Source organism: Centroberyx gerrardi, chromosome 6 (genome assembly GCF_048128805.1).
Source record: "Centroberyx gerrardi isolate f3 chromosome 6, fCenGer3.hap1.cur.20231027, whole genome shotgun sequence".
Classification (NCBI taxonomy): Eukaryota; Metazoa; Chordata; class Actinopteri; order Beryciformes; family Berycidae; genus Centroberyx; species Centroberyx gerrardi.
Genome location: NC_136002.1, coordinates 30,462,337 through 30,477,336, shown reverse-complemented (window position 1 = coordinate 30,477,336; position 15,000 = coordinate 30,462,337). Strand labels below are relative to the sequence as shown.

Genomic DNA, 15,000 nt, shown 5'->3' with positions numbered 1-15,000 from the left:
CTGTTTTTTTTACCTGCATTGTATTTGTATGTATTTACACCGCTTGCTTATTAAGCTATAATTTGCCATAATAATTTGTTTTATACTGTTTATGTTAATCATTTTGTAGAGGAGTATGGATTACTTTTTTTCAGATGATTGATAATATAATTCCTCATATTTTCCCAAATGCTGTGTTCAGATTACTGATGTTGACTTAATTGTACCTGTTAATTGGTTAATTGTTGATTGGCTGCACCAGGTATGAACACCAGCCATTTGTCTCCTGCCTCGCCGGCCTCTACGGTTGCCAATGGAGACGATACCAAAGAGCCAGGGCACAGCCAGGGGAGTGCTGCTGCAGCAAGGTACGCACACGCACACACACACACACACACACACAGAAGCAGCATCTACTTTGACTTAAACAGTGTGTTTAGTTAGTTTGCTGATAGTGCAGAGTGGACTGCAGCGTGCAGAATATTGATTCCCCAGCCTGTCTTCCTCTGCGCCGGCCTGCTGACTGCTACAGTCAGTGTTACTGAAGCACTGCTTTTTCCTGGAAAATATCAGCACATATCTACTCTGTCAGCTAGTATCAAAATATACTGCTTCTGCATGCATTCAGTAATATGAGAGACTGACTTCCATCCATCAGATAGTGTATCAACAGTGAGTTGCTTATTTGCTGCTAATGATGAGTATACATCCTTTCTGTTTAGATTGGAATACCTCTTTGAAACCTTTAAACCTTAAACCCATGCATACACAAGCTTGTTTTATTTTTAGTGCCCTCAATTAGCTACTTGTGACCAAAAGTACGGTGGCCGAGACGTGTCGAACGAACTGCATATCCAAAACGCTTTGCAAATTCGAAAAACACAAGCGCATTAACGGAAAACACAAATGCAAAAATCACAACACAAATGAAAAAGCCACAACACAAATGCAAAAGCCACAACACAAATGCAAAAGCCACAACACAAATGCAAAAGCCACAACACAAATGCAAAAGCCACAACACAAATGAAAAAGCCACAACACAAATGCAAAAGCCACAACACAAATGCAAAAGCCACAACACAAATGCAAAAGCCACAACACAAATGAAAAAGCCACAACACAAATGAAAAAGCCACAACACAAATGCAAAAGCCACAACACAAATGCAAAAGCCACAACACAAATGCAAAAGCCACAACATAACAACGGAAGTGAGCAACAACGGATGTTGACAATGAAACGGGCCGACTATTATTGCCGGCGGACTATTATTGCCTGCACATGTGGAAGAGGAAAGTTCTTGCCCGTTTGAGAAGTAAGTGAAATGTTGTTCGCTAGCTAACTATGATTACTATCGCTATGTGATTGTCACAAATGAGCAATGTTGTTGTCACAAATGAGGCAATAATAGTCCGCCAGCCCGTTTCATTGTCAACATCCGTTGTTGCTCACTTCCGTTGTTATGTTGTGGCTTTTGCATTTGTGTTGTGGCTTCTGCATTTGTGTTTTCCGTTAATGCGCTTGTGTTTTTTGAATTTGCAAAGCGTTTTGGATATGCTGTTCTTTCGACACGTCTCGGCCACCACACAAAAGCCATTTATCTTCACATGAGACCCATTTTTGATCAGAAATAGTTTGATGAAAATGCACTTCAGTGATTCAGTAGTTAATAATTCAAAGTAAATAATTTATTGACACCTATTTATGTAATATATAGCTTTGACATATTAAAGCTTTGACATATTAAAGCTCTGGATGCCAAGATCAATAATCAATGAAAAAAAAAAAAAAAAAAGTCTCCCACAGTGTTGCTGTTTTTCCATCTTGGGTCACATTTGTCAAATGACCTCCAAAGACTAAAAGCATTTTACCAAGGACCCCAACACAATAAAGACAAATACGTACAAGTGCTATCTGGTAAATTAGATATTAGTGAATAGATACTCTTCACTCTTTTTCATCACAGTTGTAGAGTGGCAGAGATGAAAATGAGCATTTGTTATTCCTACATTTCAGTCAATTTGTGAACACAAACAACTCAACTCTCTTTCATACTTCTTCCAAACCTACACAGCTCACAGTCCATTGGTTTTAATAGTCCAGCTTATACAAGATATAAAATGTGTCTGTCTCTATATTTATTTTTATGGCATGTTGCTTTCTGCATTGTCATTACAGCAGTTTCCGTAAAGAAGCCTTGGATAAGATACAGTATGGTGCAATAAAACAACAAATGGTTTATCTTCTCTCTCTCCCTCTCTCTCTCTCTCTCTCTCTCTCTCTCTCTCTCTCTCTCTCTCTCTCTCTCTCTCACTGTGTGCGTGTCCAGTTGGAGTGCGGCAGTTTTGGCCTCCTGATCCTCACCTTCTTCCTGAGTTTTGTCTTCCTCTACTTCTGGAGTGAAGCTCAGAATGACTACAACGACTTTGACTGGTAGGTCACAAACACACACGCATACGCACGCCCGCACACACACACACACACACACACGCTTATTAGTTACAGTATATTCTTAGAACTATTTCAAGTTTGTATACATGAAGGAATGAACCACTGAACTTGATTCACAATATAAAACATAGTTTGTATGATAGCTGTTGAGTGTACTGATCAGTGTGTTGCTGTGTTCTTCCAGGTTTAACTTTGGGACTCTGGGTTTCTGGTTCCCTTGGTCTCTGGTCCTGCTGGTCGTCGCTGCAGCTCTCTTCACATACATCGCCCTGCTACTGGTACAGCTCTCACATACAACCAGTTTAGTTTAGTTTCGTTTAGTTTAATTACGCAGTAATAAATTATAGAATCAAAGTGATAAAACTGTTAAAATACCATAATAAACACACAGTAAAAAGAGATGACAATTTATTAATTCCTGCAGGGGAATCAAACGGCTTATAAAAACAGACCTCTAGTATAGTCAAGGGTATGCGCAGGTACACAGACTCTACTTCTCTCTTTCTCTGGCCAATTATATTATATTCAACTATCAGCTGAGTTACTGAGGGCAGCAGAAGCCTCAAGGTTAGAGAAGGAGCCTTGTGGCTGGAAGGTTGCCAGTTCAAATCCCCAGATGGGCTGGGAAAAACTGAGTGGGGAAAGTCGATGGGAAACACTCTGCCCTCTCTTTACAACTACTGTTGAGTGCCCTTGAGCAAGGCACTTGACCCTCCTGCTCCAGTGGAGCAGCTCAGAGGACAGCAGTAGTAAACTGTGGTTGTCCCAGGTGGGAATGTGACGCAGGATGTTGTTAAAAAAAGAGCAGAGTCATCTTACTCTGGATTGAATAATGGTTTTAAACCTATAATGAATACTTTGAGGACAGTATAGCCACGTCCTCCACAACAGTATGTGACAATAAAGGATGTAATGAATTTTTAAATGTTGTACAGGTGCTGGCGGTGTGTCTGCTGTCTGAGGGACAGAGGCTGTACCTTCACTGGAGTCACAAGGTACACACACACACACACACACACTCACAGTCACAGTTCTATGTATTCTTCTGTTTAACCTCTATGAATATGTCAGATTGTGGCCCTGTAGTGTTTCAGATCGGCATCTGGTAAATGTTTTCCTCTGTGTTAACGCTGTGATGTGTTTCCTTGCCCTCCTCCTCCTCTGGTTGTGTCAGATTGGCATCGTGGTGACGTTGGTGTTCTCCGTCACGGCCACCGCCATCCTGTCTGACCTCTGGAGCAAAGAATGGAAGACCCTCCTCCTCTCCCTGCAGGTTGGCTAACACTGATGCCAGTCACAAACACACTAGCCAATCACAGGAGGGCATTTGCTTTGCCACTCAACTCAGAAAGTCAGTTACACTGAATAATAGTACTATTTTGTTAGTAACTTGCTAGTTTATATAATGCTACATTCAAATTTCCTAGCAACATAATGAAAAGTAGCTTCATTATCTTTACAGCATCTTAAACTTTTTGGCTATTTATGGGGTGGCTAATTGTGATTTTTGTTTTGTTTGAGTAAAATATTTGATTTCATACTGACATTTTTCACATCGCTTTCTTTCTTTCTTTCTTTCTTTCTTATTCTCTCTCTCTCTCTCTCTCTGTCTCTCTCTTCCTCCCTTTATCTCTGATTGGCTAGGTGACGGCCCCCTTCCTCCATGTGGCTGCAGTCGCACTAATGACCCTCCTCTCCTGGCCAATAGCGCTGCACTTCTTCCGCATGAACAAGAGAGGTAAGCAAGCTAATGAATTTTCATCTTTGTGAGCTTTGAACCCCTGTTAGTTTGGTTGAATACCACTTAGTTTATTTTTTTTTACATTTTAGCTTGAGACCCAAATTTGAGAATATTTTTCTCACCCCAAGTCTAAAACCTTGTAGTGCTATAGAAAACATACAAGCACTCGTGTCATGTGAGACGCACCAGAAATACAGCCATAACACATTTTGGCTGCCGACCCATAGCTTAAAAAACAGATTTAGATCGTTTAGTTTGGTAGCTTTGCTGCAGCTGTAATTATAGTGCAGTAATATTACTCAGGAGGGTTTTCTTTACTGTGATTATGGCTGCGGTGATGATTCAATTTAGTAAAGAATGTCCTTAAGGGTATTATGGCCTTACCAATGCATGTGTACTGACTGAAAGGTTTTCTTCAAAGTAATATACTGTACCTACATAGGAATAAAAAAACAGGAAAAACGCAATAGTTGGCAACGTAACCAGTAGACCACAGCTGGTTTCTTGCCATTTACTCAAATTTTTACTTTTACTATTACTTTTTACATTTACTATAAGTGACTAATCATTTTACCTTCTTTGAATAGACAATCTAGATACAGTTTGTATGGTTGCAGTGATTGTAGAAGTGTCCCTCCATGCATTTATTCTGTGTTTATCTACATTAGTACTGCACACAGTGGTAGCCGGTTTGAATCCCTGGATGGGTTGGGAAAAACTGGGAGGGAAAGTGAATGAGAAATGTACTCACCTCCCTCAACAATTTACACTTAAGAGATTTAAGACTTTAAAAGATTTACACTTAAAATGAACGTATGCAATTCTCCATCTGTAGAGTAATTATTATAATGTAAAAATTACAAATTATTATTATCTAAAGCCTGTTCAGTCTGCTTACCCATATTGTAGGAAGTGCAGTATATTTGACTGATGGATCTCACTTCCTATTTGCCTCAGGCTAGACCTCCAAATAGCTTACTCAGGCCTTTTAGGACCTTTTGTAAATCAAAATACTGGATGTTTGGGTGTCAGAGAGATGGAGAGAGAGAGGAAGAGAGACAGGAAGAAATAGAAATCTAGTGATGAGTGCAGCCAACCTCCCATTGACGTAGCAGTAATAACTTTAAGCCAGTGGGGGCTGAAGGAGCTAGTTGAGATGACGTATTGAGTGGCTGCTGGCAGGCGGCGAGGAGCTCGCTTATAAAAATTCAGGTGTGGAACTATTGAGCTGCTCCACCCACTGGGAGCGAAGCTGTTATGAAATCTAACATACCCCTCAACGACATGACGCACTGTCTGGCATGGATTATACAGCTGTAGACCTCTCTGCCCTCCCTCCCTCCCTCTCTCACCACTTCCTTTGAAACAGAAAATCAGTGTCTCTCTTTCTCACTCAATTTTGCACTCCTCTCTGTCTCTCTCTCTCCCTGAGTTATTTTCTGTTGCTCGCTTTCTCTCTGTCATATTCTTTCACTCTCTCTCTCTTCCTTACCTAATCTGTGTGTGTCTCTCTTGTTCACTTTGCCCTCTCTGCTCTGTCCCTGTTCTCTCTCTCTCTCTCTCTTTCTTTTTACCCGTCTTTGAGCCGCCTTGATCTCCCTCACTCTTTTGTCTGTCACTCTCTCTCTTTCTCTCTCTCTCTCTCTCTCTTCCTCTGTCTTTGGGTCACCTTGATTTCGATCACTTTTGTCTATCCGTCACCCTCTCTCTCTTTATCTCTTTCTCTCTCTCTGTCTCCCTCCCTCGCTCTGTGTATTTCATCATGTGTCTGTCTGTCTCTCTTCTCCTCCTTTGCACTGGGTCACTTTGAGCTCTCTTTCAGTCTCTCTGGTCTCCATGGACACTGTGTCCCTGGTTGCCATGGTGATTCGGCATGTGGAGTGATGCTGAGTCATGTCCGGGGTCTCTCCTGGTGAGAGATTAGAGAGAGAGACAGAGAGAGACAGAGAGGGTCTAATGTAACTATCCCTTGTGCTATTAGGGTGAGCGCCCATGTAGAACCTGGCTTGGATGTGAGAGGGAAGGAGTGTAGGATAAGAGTGAGGATGTTCTTTCATTGAACTTAAGGAAGAAAACACTTCAACACTACTGTTAAAAACAACTATTGGCAATGTACCTTGCTTTTCTGGGAAATGTAGGAAATCACTAACTGAAGCAGAAGTGGGTACACCAAAAAAATAACTTACAACACTTCATCACATCCTGGAATGTATCACACATCACAGATTGGTGATATATATAACGGTGTGAGAGCGTGCGAGGGGGGATTTTTCCTTTAATCCCACAACACCTCCAGAAGACTCAACAGTAAATTCTGGCTTCCCAGAAAACCCCCGTTACTTCCGTTCTCAATATTGATTACGTCTATACTCATCTGCAACTCAACTCTCCACACTCAACCACCCACATACAAACACACACACACACCAACAACAATAATGAAACTGAATACACCAACGAGAGAGAAGTCTCTTTCTTTCTTTCTTCTCTTTGTAGAGAGCACCTGTTGACATTCAGACCCCAGCAGGGCTTCTGTTTCTTCCGATTATCAACCCTGCAACAGTTGGTCTATGTTACCAGGTGGCTTCACTAGCCAACCAACATGCCAGCTTCCCATGTGGCTGTGCTGAATCATGCTGTGAGTCTCTCCCAGTGAGAGATAACAGTATGAAGGGAGACAAAAAGAGCCAAAGGGCACCTGTTGACATTTAGACCCCAGCATTGCTTCTGTTCTTTCCTATTATCTTATAATAGTTGGGCCTATGATACCAGGCGGCTCGGCCAGCCAACCAGGCGACCAGTCTGCCTGCTGCCCATATGGTTGTTGTTCTGCACCAGTCTACCATGTTGATCCTATTAGGAGAGATTTATATTAGCCTGACTACGCTCCAATTCCTTCTCTAGAACCCTTGTATAACCCTTAAATTGAGCCAGATTGAGAGGTAGGGATGCGTGTGTATGTGTGTATGCGTGTGTAGGTGTGTGCATGTCTGTGTGTAAACATGTGGGCTTATGTCCATGTGTGCTTGTGTGTGTGTACTGTTAATTATAACCCATGGCGTGATGTTGACACAGAATCTGTTTGAAGCCTCACTGTAGCTCTTCCAGTAAAACCTCAGTGAGGAACAGCCATCGTTGACCCAGATACTACAGGGATTCACTGTTTGCTGATAAACTTTATATGAGCCCAGCTTCAAACTGAGAACTGTGGGTCAGGCCCCAAAATGGGTTGTTAGCCTACTTCTGGTGGGACCCCAGTTGAATACAGCAGCAATATGGTTTAACAAGCTCGGGTTCCAGGATGAGAGAGCTGGTTTCTGGACTGAGAAGACTAAAAACCCTGGATGTAGGGACAATAAATACTAACTTTTTGAATCTGTGTCTGTGTGTGTGTCCCTCAGTGCGTCAGGTGGCCATCCTGGGTCTGTACCTGTCGGTGCTGTTCTCTCTCTACCTGGTTCCTCTGGGAATGTACTCCCCCTGCATTAAAGAGGCAGGGACGCTGGGTCCCGCCCCCATGCTCATCGGACACAGAGGAGCACCAATGGTAAGACCGATCCCGTGACAGCTCGGCGGGGCTTAATTCTATTGAACTGACCTCAGTCCTGTGTTATCAATATATTTCTGTCAAACCAATTGTTTTTGCAAAACAAAGTTACTATCACCACCAACGATAGTAACTTCTACTAATGTGTACTGTGTCCTGCTTTCATTTGGGATGATTTGTGAGGGTGTTTTCTTTGAAAACAGCATAAAGTCTTTGATGTGCTTCAAGGCGGACTGCTAGTGACCTACTTAAGATGGTTGTGAGGGGAAATATAACGAAGCCAGTAGATAACAATCAATTTACATCTGATGGCTGCTATCATAATTTACATGACAGTGGTGTTAGAGTACACTGACTGTACAGAATATTTGGAGCACCTTCTTAATGTTGAATTGCGAGCCTATTTCACAATCCAGGTCTCAGTTTTCTCAGGACTAAAACCCTCCTTTAACATGTTTCCTCCTCTTCATCAACATCTCCCCTTTATGACTGAAGTGGTGAAATCAGTAAGGGATCATAGTTTTCACTGCCAGTATTTTTCTTCTGGACCAGTGTGGAATTATCCACACTAGCAGTTGTTTTACATTTCAGTAATCACGTGGCAACATTTAAAAGAATGTGTGTGCATTTTTATGTTAAGACAAAAAAGTGAGAGGCAGCCTGATGGTGTTAACAGACTGTCCTGGTTCTATTTGGGCAGATCGAGAGGCTTTTAGTCCGAGATGGAGCCAGAGAGCCAGGAGAAGCTCTGATTAAAGACCTGGCAGGGAAAAGTCCTGACTTGGCTCGGGCACAATGTTGATATCTTTGCAGCGTGTGTCTGTGTGTGTGTTTGTGTGTGAGTGTCATTCTGTGTGTGTACGTGGCTCTGAATGTGTGTTTATCTCATTCTGTATGTGTGTGTGTGTGGGTGTGCAGCTTGCTCCAGAGAATACTGTGATGTCGTTTGAGAAGGCGGTGGAAGCTGGAGGAGAGGGGCTGGAGACTGACGTCACCATCAGGTAATCACACTGCCCCCCTCAGTGTGTGTGTGTGTGTGTGTGTGTGTGACACTGAGATAAATCACTCCCCAGTGCTGGGCTTCAGTGTGTGTTTGTACATGTTTACAACAGCAGCATCCAAAGAAGTTTTCTGCCTTGCATCCCCACATCTATTCTGCATCTACCCTGCATCTATTCTGGATCTATTCTGTATCTATCATCTGCCCGCTATTAATACTGCAGTATCCACTGCAGCCTTTTTTTCCAACTGCTGAGCTGGATAAGCATATTATAACTGGTAGCTCTGGTTGCCAGATCATCCTTTTGTGCCTTCTGGGAGCTGAAAAGAACAAATTATGAATTTTCCAGTTGCTCTCTAAAATGATGCTGAAGCACAGCAAGCATGCGGTAAAATGAGGGACTGAGAAGATGGCTGCCTGTGTGTGTGTGTGTGTGTGTGTGTGAGACATCTCTTTTGCCTACTACTGCTACTACTACTACTACTACTACTACTAGAACTAATATGACTACTACTACTACTACAGTATTACTATTACTTCTAGGCCTACTACAACTATTACCACAATACTAGTAGGGCCTACTACAAGGCTTACTACTATTACAACAGTACCACTACTACTAGGCTAACTACTACTAATGCTACATCTGCTGCTACTACCACTACTAGGCTTACTACTACTAACACTACATCTGCTGCTACTACTACTAATACTACATCTGCTGCCACTACTAGGCTTACTACTACTAATACTAGGCCTACATCTGCTGCTACTACTATGACTACTAATACTACATCTGCTGCTGCTACTACTAAGTACTATGACTCCTAGGCCTACTACTACTACTACTGCTGCTACTACTAGTTTTATAGTACTGTTACTATTAGGCCTACTACTAGTACATTTTCTGTTAGCATTCTAGAAAATGTCAAAAGAACGACAGAAACAGAACCAAATCTCAGTGCATTTTTATTTTCCTAGCCTTATTCCTAATATTATCAGTGGAACAGTTAAACAGAGCTGCTGTCCCGGCCCAGCAGTGAATTGCTGCCTCGTCCTGTGCCCCGGTGCTAATTATAGAGATCAGATGTTAGCCTGCCTCCTCTCAGCGCTAAGGTGATTACTGCCACTCTAATCCAGTTAGCTGTTAGCGCTCCCATTAGCTCATGCCAGGTAGGTTAGCATGCTAGCTATGGTTAGCGCTTAACCTCACCACAGGGGAATTAGCAGCACAGCAAGACTCAGTGTTAGCGGGTTAGCCTAATGCCGTGTTGCCGTGACCCTGGCAATACATGTGTGTGTGTGTGTGTCTGAATGAGTGTGGGATTTATGTGTGTGTGTGTGAGTGTGTGAGGTTTGCATGAATGATCATGCTTACTTGGCAATTCCTGTGTAATTAAACCGGCAAGGATTTGTATGTGTGTGTGTGTGTGTGTGTGTGCAGCTGACTCCAGAGAACACTGATGTCATCTGTGTGATTAATTGAGGTGACAGACTTATTGAGATTGTGTGTGTGTATATGTATACATACTGTATGTGTGTGTGTGTGTGTGTGTTTATGAGTGTGAGATAAATGACTTTATGAAAGCCCAACTTAATTTGATTGCTGCTATTTTCTGCAGTGAACAGAGCTTTGAGGAATTAAATGTTTACTGACTTTAATAATCTCCTCTCCTCTCCTCTCTTCTTGCCCTTTCTCTTTCCCCTCTTTTTGCACTCATCTTCACTCCTCACTCTTTCTTTCTATCCCCCATCTCTCCCTCTCTCTCTCTCCCTCTCTGTAGTTATGATGGTGTTCCCTTCCTGATGCATGACTCCACTCTGAGGAGAACCACTAATGTCGCCGAGGTTTTCCCAAACCGAACGCACACCGACGCCTCCATGTTCACCTGGGCCGAGCTACAGCAGCTCAACGCCGGGGACTGGTTCCTATCGGTGAGACACACACACACACACACACACACACACACACACACACACACACACACACCAGGTTTCCACTAGCTAAATTCAGCATATGGTTTGGTTTGCTGAAATAATGCAACACTGTTTCTCCACTGAAGTGTGAAATTCACACTGCAGGGAGAATAAGAGATTTTAGGCTCAGTACTTTACAGTGCTTCAAGGTGCCACAAGTACACGCACACACACGCTCTAACTGATTCAAATGATCTTACCTAGAGATGCCAGGATATGGTGAGCTGGCACCTTGGCAAGAGATTTAGACAGGCTTTGTACCAAAACAACAAAAAATGAAAACGTAGTGAACGCCTAATGAAAACTATGGGCTTATGTAACCAAGATCTAACCTTTTCCCTATGACATAACCACAGGGATAAACCACATCTGGATCACAAACACACTTATGAATTACAAATTGAATTGTTACTTCTCAACACAACATATCGTCGCTGTCAGGTGAAAACCTTGTCTGTCCACAATGTCAACTTTTCATGAACTAAGAAAAACAGCCTTGTTTTTAGCTTGATGACAATGCATTGTTGACATTATCCAATTGGTTTTGAAAGTGTTTCTTCAGCCCAAGAGGTCGAGAGAATTTTCTCACCCCATACAGGAGCATGTAGTCCTTCAGTTTAAGTGAAAACATGTAAATCAGCAAAATTGGAGTCGCAAGGCTTTCACGTGACAACAGTGATATGTTAATAACAACATGGATTGTGTCAGTTAGGTTGTTACTGAAATAATGATGTCATGTTGAAAAGTAATGTGCACTGAAATGCATTGAAAGTACAGGAATGAATGTATTAATCCATTGAAAATGACACATCCATCATGTAGAGTGTGGAATAGAAATAAATATTAAAGCTCAGAATGACTAAGCATCCTATTCTGTACTTTACTTTCTCTCATCTATTCTCTCTTTCTCCACATCCCTCTGTTACCCTTACCCACCTTATAGAGGGATCCATTCACCATGGGGTCCTCCCTGTCCGAGGCGGACCACTCCCAGGCCCAGAACCAGTCTGTTCCCTCCCTGGCCCAGTTCCTGGAGGTGGCGGCCCGTAGCGGCAGGCTGGTGCTGTTTGACCTGCGCAGGCCACCGTACGGACACCCCTACAGTCAGTCATACATCAACACCACCCTGCAGGTGGTGCAGGCCCACATCAACTCCTCACAGGTAACTGTAGGGCTTGTGTGTGAGCGTATGTGAAGAATTATGTTCTAATATGAGATATCCTTTGCTGTTGTTGTGTGAAGACCTTGTAACTAGGGATGCACCGATACCGATACTGGTATCGGTATCGGTGCCGATACCAGGCTAAAATGGAATATTGGTATCGGAGATTTTACCCAAGACTAAAATCTGATACCGAAAGCCATGAGTAACATGTAAGAAATAAAAGCAAACTGTCTTGATTTTATGCATTTGTGGCGCATAGAAGCCTGTATTTGTCAAACAGTGGGAAAAACAAGGATTTTATCTCAATAATTTTGTCCATTGACCCCAAACTAAGGAAGTAAGCCTGCACTGTTCAGTAAAAGTAATGGATCGGATCGGTACTCAGTATTGGCCGATACTTAAACTTTCATACTCGTAACCGGTATCGGCATTGAAAAAGTGGCATCGGTGCATCCCTACTTGACCTCTACTGTGGTCATTTTCACTTTTTCACTTTAACCCCATGCTCCTCTTGGGATTGAGCAAATACTAGTCTTATGAAACTCTTTCAAAACCCATTGGATAAACTAAAAAATACATTGTCACCAAGCTAAAAACAAGGCTGTTTTTCTTCTTGAAGTTTTTGAAAAGTTTAGATTGTTGGATCTTTGTTTTACTTTTTGACAGTTTTCCCCCTAGTGGCTTTTTCATTTATATAGGGGTGACTGTAGGCATTCCTGGATGTGTGTTACGTCTATGTATGTATACTTTTATGTACATGTATGCGTTGTGTCTGTGTTCGTGTGTGTTTATGTACTTGTGTGTGTGTGTGTGTCTGCAGGTGCTGTGGCTGCCGCCCGAGGACAGGGAGTTAGTCCAGACTTTTGACCCTGAGCTGCAGCAGACCTCCGGAGAGAAAGCCTCCATACAGGAACTAACAGATAACCACATCAGCAGACTGAACCTGCACTACAGCACCATGTCACAGCAACAGATCAGGTACACACACACACACACACACACACACACACACACACACAAAATCATTTATCAAGCCAGACATAAACAACAAAATCAAAAGATTTCAGGCCTTCTTCAAATACAAGGATCCATGCGCACTCGTATCTATACAGTATACACACGTTACTTAAACACACACATACACTCAGGCAGACAATCACATAAACACACCCATGTACACATAACACACACACACACACTCATTCATACCTCCTGAGAGAGACCATTGACGTTTCACACAGTGAGCTTTTGACGGTGTCTCATCTGTGTGTTTGTGTGTGTGTGTGTAGTTATGTAAGTCAGGGTACAGATGGCAGCCATGTCCTCAGTGACTCCGACTCTCTGTTTGAAGAACAACCCCAGGGAAAAGAGAGGAGGATGAGGAGGAGGAGAGGAAGGGGGGTGAGAGAGAAAGAGAGAGAGAGAGCGAGACAGAGAGGGAGATGAGAAGTTGAGAGGAGAAAGGAGGAGTGAGGAGAGAGAGGAGGATAGACAGGAGAGATATGGGTTAGTTAGTTAGTTAGTTAGTTGGAGGTGACAGAAAGTTGGCTTTTTAACATTACTGGCAATGGTGAGAACTGATCTATACCCTACAAAGACGGAGCGGAAGTACGTCAGCCATGTTTGTGAAAAGGTGTGTAGAGGAGGAGGTGAAGACAGATTGGAGAGAGGAGAGAGTTGAACTGAGAGGAGCAGATGTAGAAAAAGGAGGTGAGACAGAGAGGAAGAGGGATAAGAGAGGCTGAGGAAGAGGAAAGAGAGAGCAGCGTGGGAGAAAAGAGGGGGCAGTAACAGGAGAGACAGAGAAAATCGCTGCTGACTCCCAGATGGTGGAGTGACTCACACTGACAGTTCATTTTTAGTGCAACTTTTCACACAGTGAGTTAAAATTGGCCTTTCTTTACTGTTGATTCATCTTCAGTGTAATATCACGTCAAAAGATGAAAATGTCAGCTTTTGATTTCACTTGGTCTGTTTGTCTCCAAGTACAGATGTCTAGTTGGATGAATCATGTTGTTTGTGCAGTAACACTTCACTTGAAGTTGTGCTCACAAGGCATCATAAGTACATTATAAGCACATTGTGAGTGCATGATAATTATTATAATCAGAGTTGATGTGTATAAACTTTGGGGGATTAAATACATTGTAGGGCAACTGTATAGTGAATGGCATGATATTAAATTGAGTGTAATTTTTTTTTAAAGTTTGTCTGACGATTATATTGTAAGAAAAGTTTATCTGTGCTTCTAAAGGGCTGACAATTTTCCAGCCTAGTTCAACAATATAAATATCTTCTCTTCTCTGCTCTTCTCTTCTCTTCTCTCCTCTTCTCTTCTCTTCTCTTCTCTTCTCTCCTCTTCTCTTCTCTCCTCTTCTCTTCATAATTCATTGATGTCCAAGTTAAATCATTTTAAAACAATGACAACAGGGGAAACAAGACCATTGCTAACTCACTGTCAAATCAAATTCATTTCATACCCTAACCCTAACCCAAAGTGCTGTACAAACATGATTTAAAAAAACAACAAAAAAGAGACATAAAAACAGTTGAAAGTATAAAATGTATATGCAGAAAACAGTATATTAGAAAGTATAAGTATAGAATATGGTTAAAAGAAGTGCAGGAGTCAATCAAATGCAGGAGTAAAAGTGTGTGTTTTGAACTTTCTCCTAAAACCATCTAGAGATTCAGTGTGTTTCTGTTCCAGAGGCTAAACACCGCATCTCCCAGACATTTTGTTTCTCGCCGTAGGGACGGATAAAAGTCCAACAACAGCCACATGATGGAAGAAATCTGCTTGAGTTGGCAGGTCGTTAGGAGATTTAAAAACCAATAGAATAATTTTAAAATTGACGTATTACGATCTCTTGGCGTAATACGGCCTCTTTTTCCTCGACCCTGTGTTTTCTACTGTTTATTGCAGCGTTGCACTATGTTGGAACAGTTGTTTATCGATATTTCAGGTGTTGTCTGCGGGGAAGTAAATGTTAATATGGTCACTTCCAAGAGGAACAGAGCTGTCATGAAGAAAACAATAACAGTCAATACTGTGTGTCCTCCAATCACGGACATGGACTGGGACACACACACACACACACACACACACAGACTCCTAGTTGTATAATCTCTTAAGT

General features: G+C 42.2%; 1 protein-coding gene across 1 annotated transcript in view; it reads left to right on the top strand.

Annotated features, from left to right (window-relative positions):
- Nucleotides 1-15,000, top strand: part of gdpd4a (glycerophosphodiester phosphodiesterase domain containing 4a) — a gene marked incomplete at its 5' end in the record, with an annotated part of 22,785 nt that overhangs the window by 276 nt on the left and 7,509 nt on the right. Inside the window, 11 exons of the mRNA XM_071898910.2 lie at nucleotides 242-347; nucleotides 2,312-2,415; nucleotides 2,618-2,711; nucleotides 3,369-3,428; nucleotides 3,608-3,706; nucleotides 4,078-4,171; nucleotides 7,576-7,721; nucleotides 8,640-8,722; nucleotides 10,506-10,656; nucleotides 11,642-11,860; nucleotides 12,684-12,841. Coding sequence (XP_071755011.2) covers nucleotides 242-347; nucleotides 2,312-2,415; nucleotides 2,618-2,711; nucleotides 3,369-3,428; nucleotides 3,608-3,706; nucleotides 4,078-4,171; nucleotides 7,576-7,721; nucleotides 8,640-8,722; nucleotides 10,506-10,656; nucleotides 11,642-11,860; nucleotides 12,684-12,841 — 1,314 coding nt within the window. The remainder of the gene's footprint in view (nucleotides 1-241; nucleotides 348-2,311; nucleotides 2,416-2,617; nucleotides 2,712-3,368; nucleotides 3,429-3,607; nucleotides 3,707-4,077; nucleotides 4,172-7,575; nucleotides 7,722-8,639; nucleotides 8,723-10,505; nucleotides 10,657-11,641; nucleotides 11,861-12,683; nucleotides 12,842-15,000) is intronic.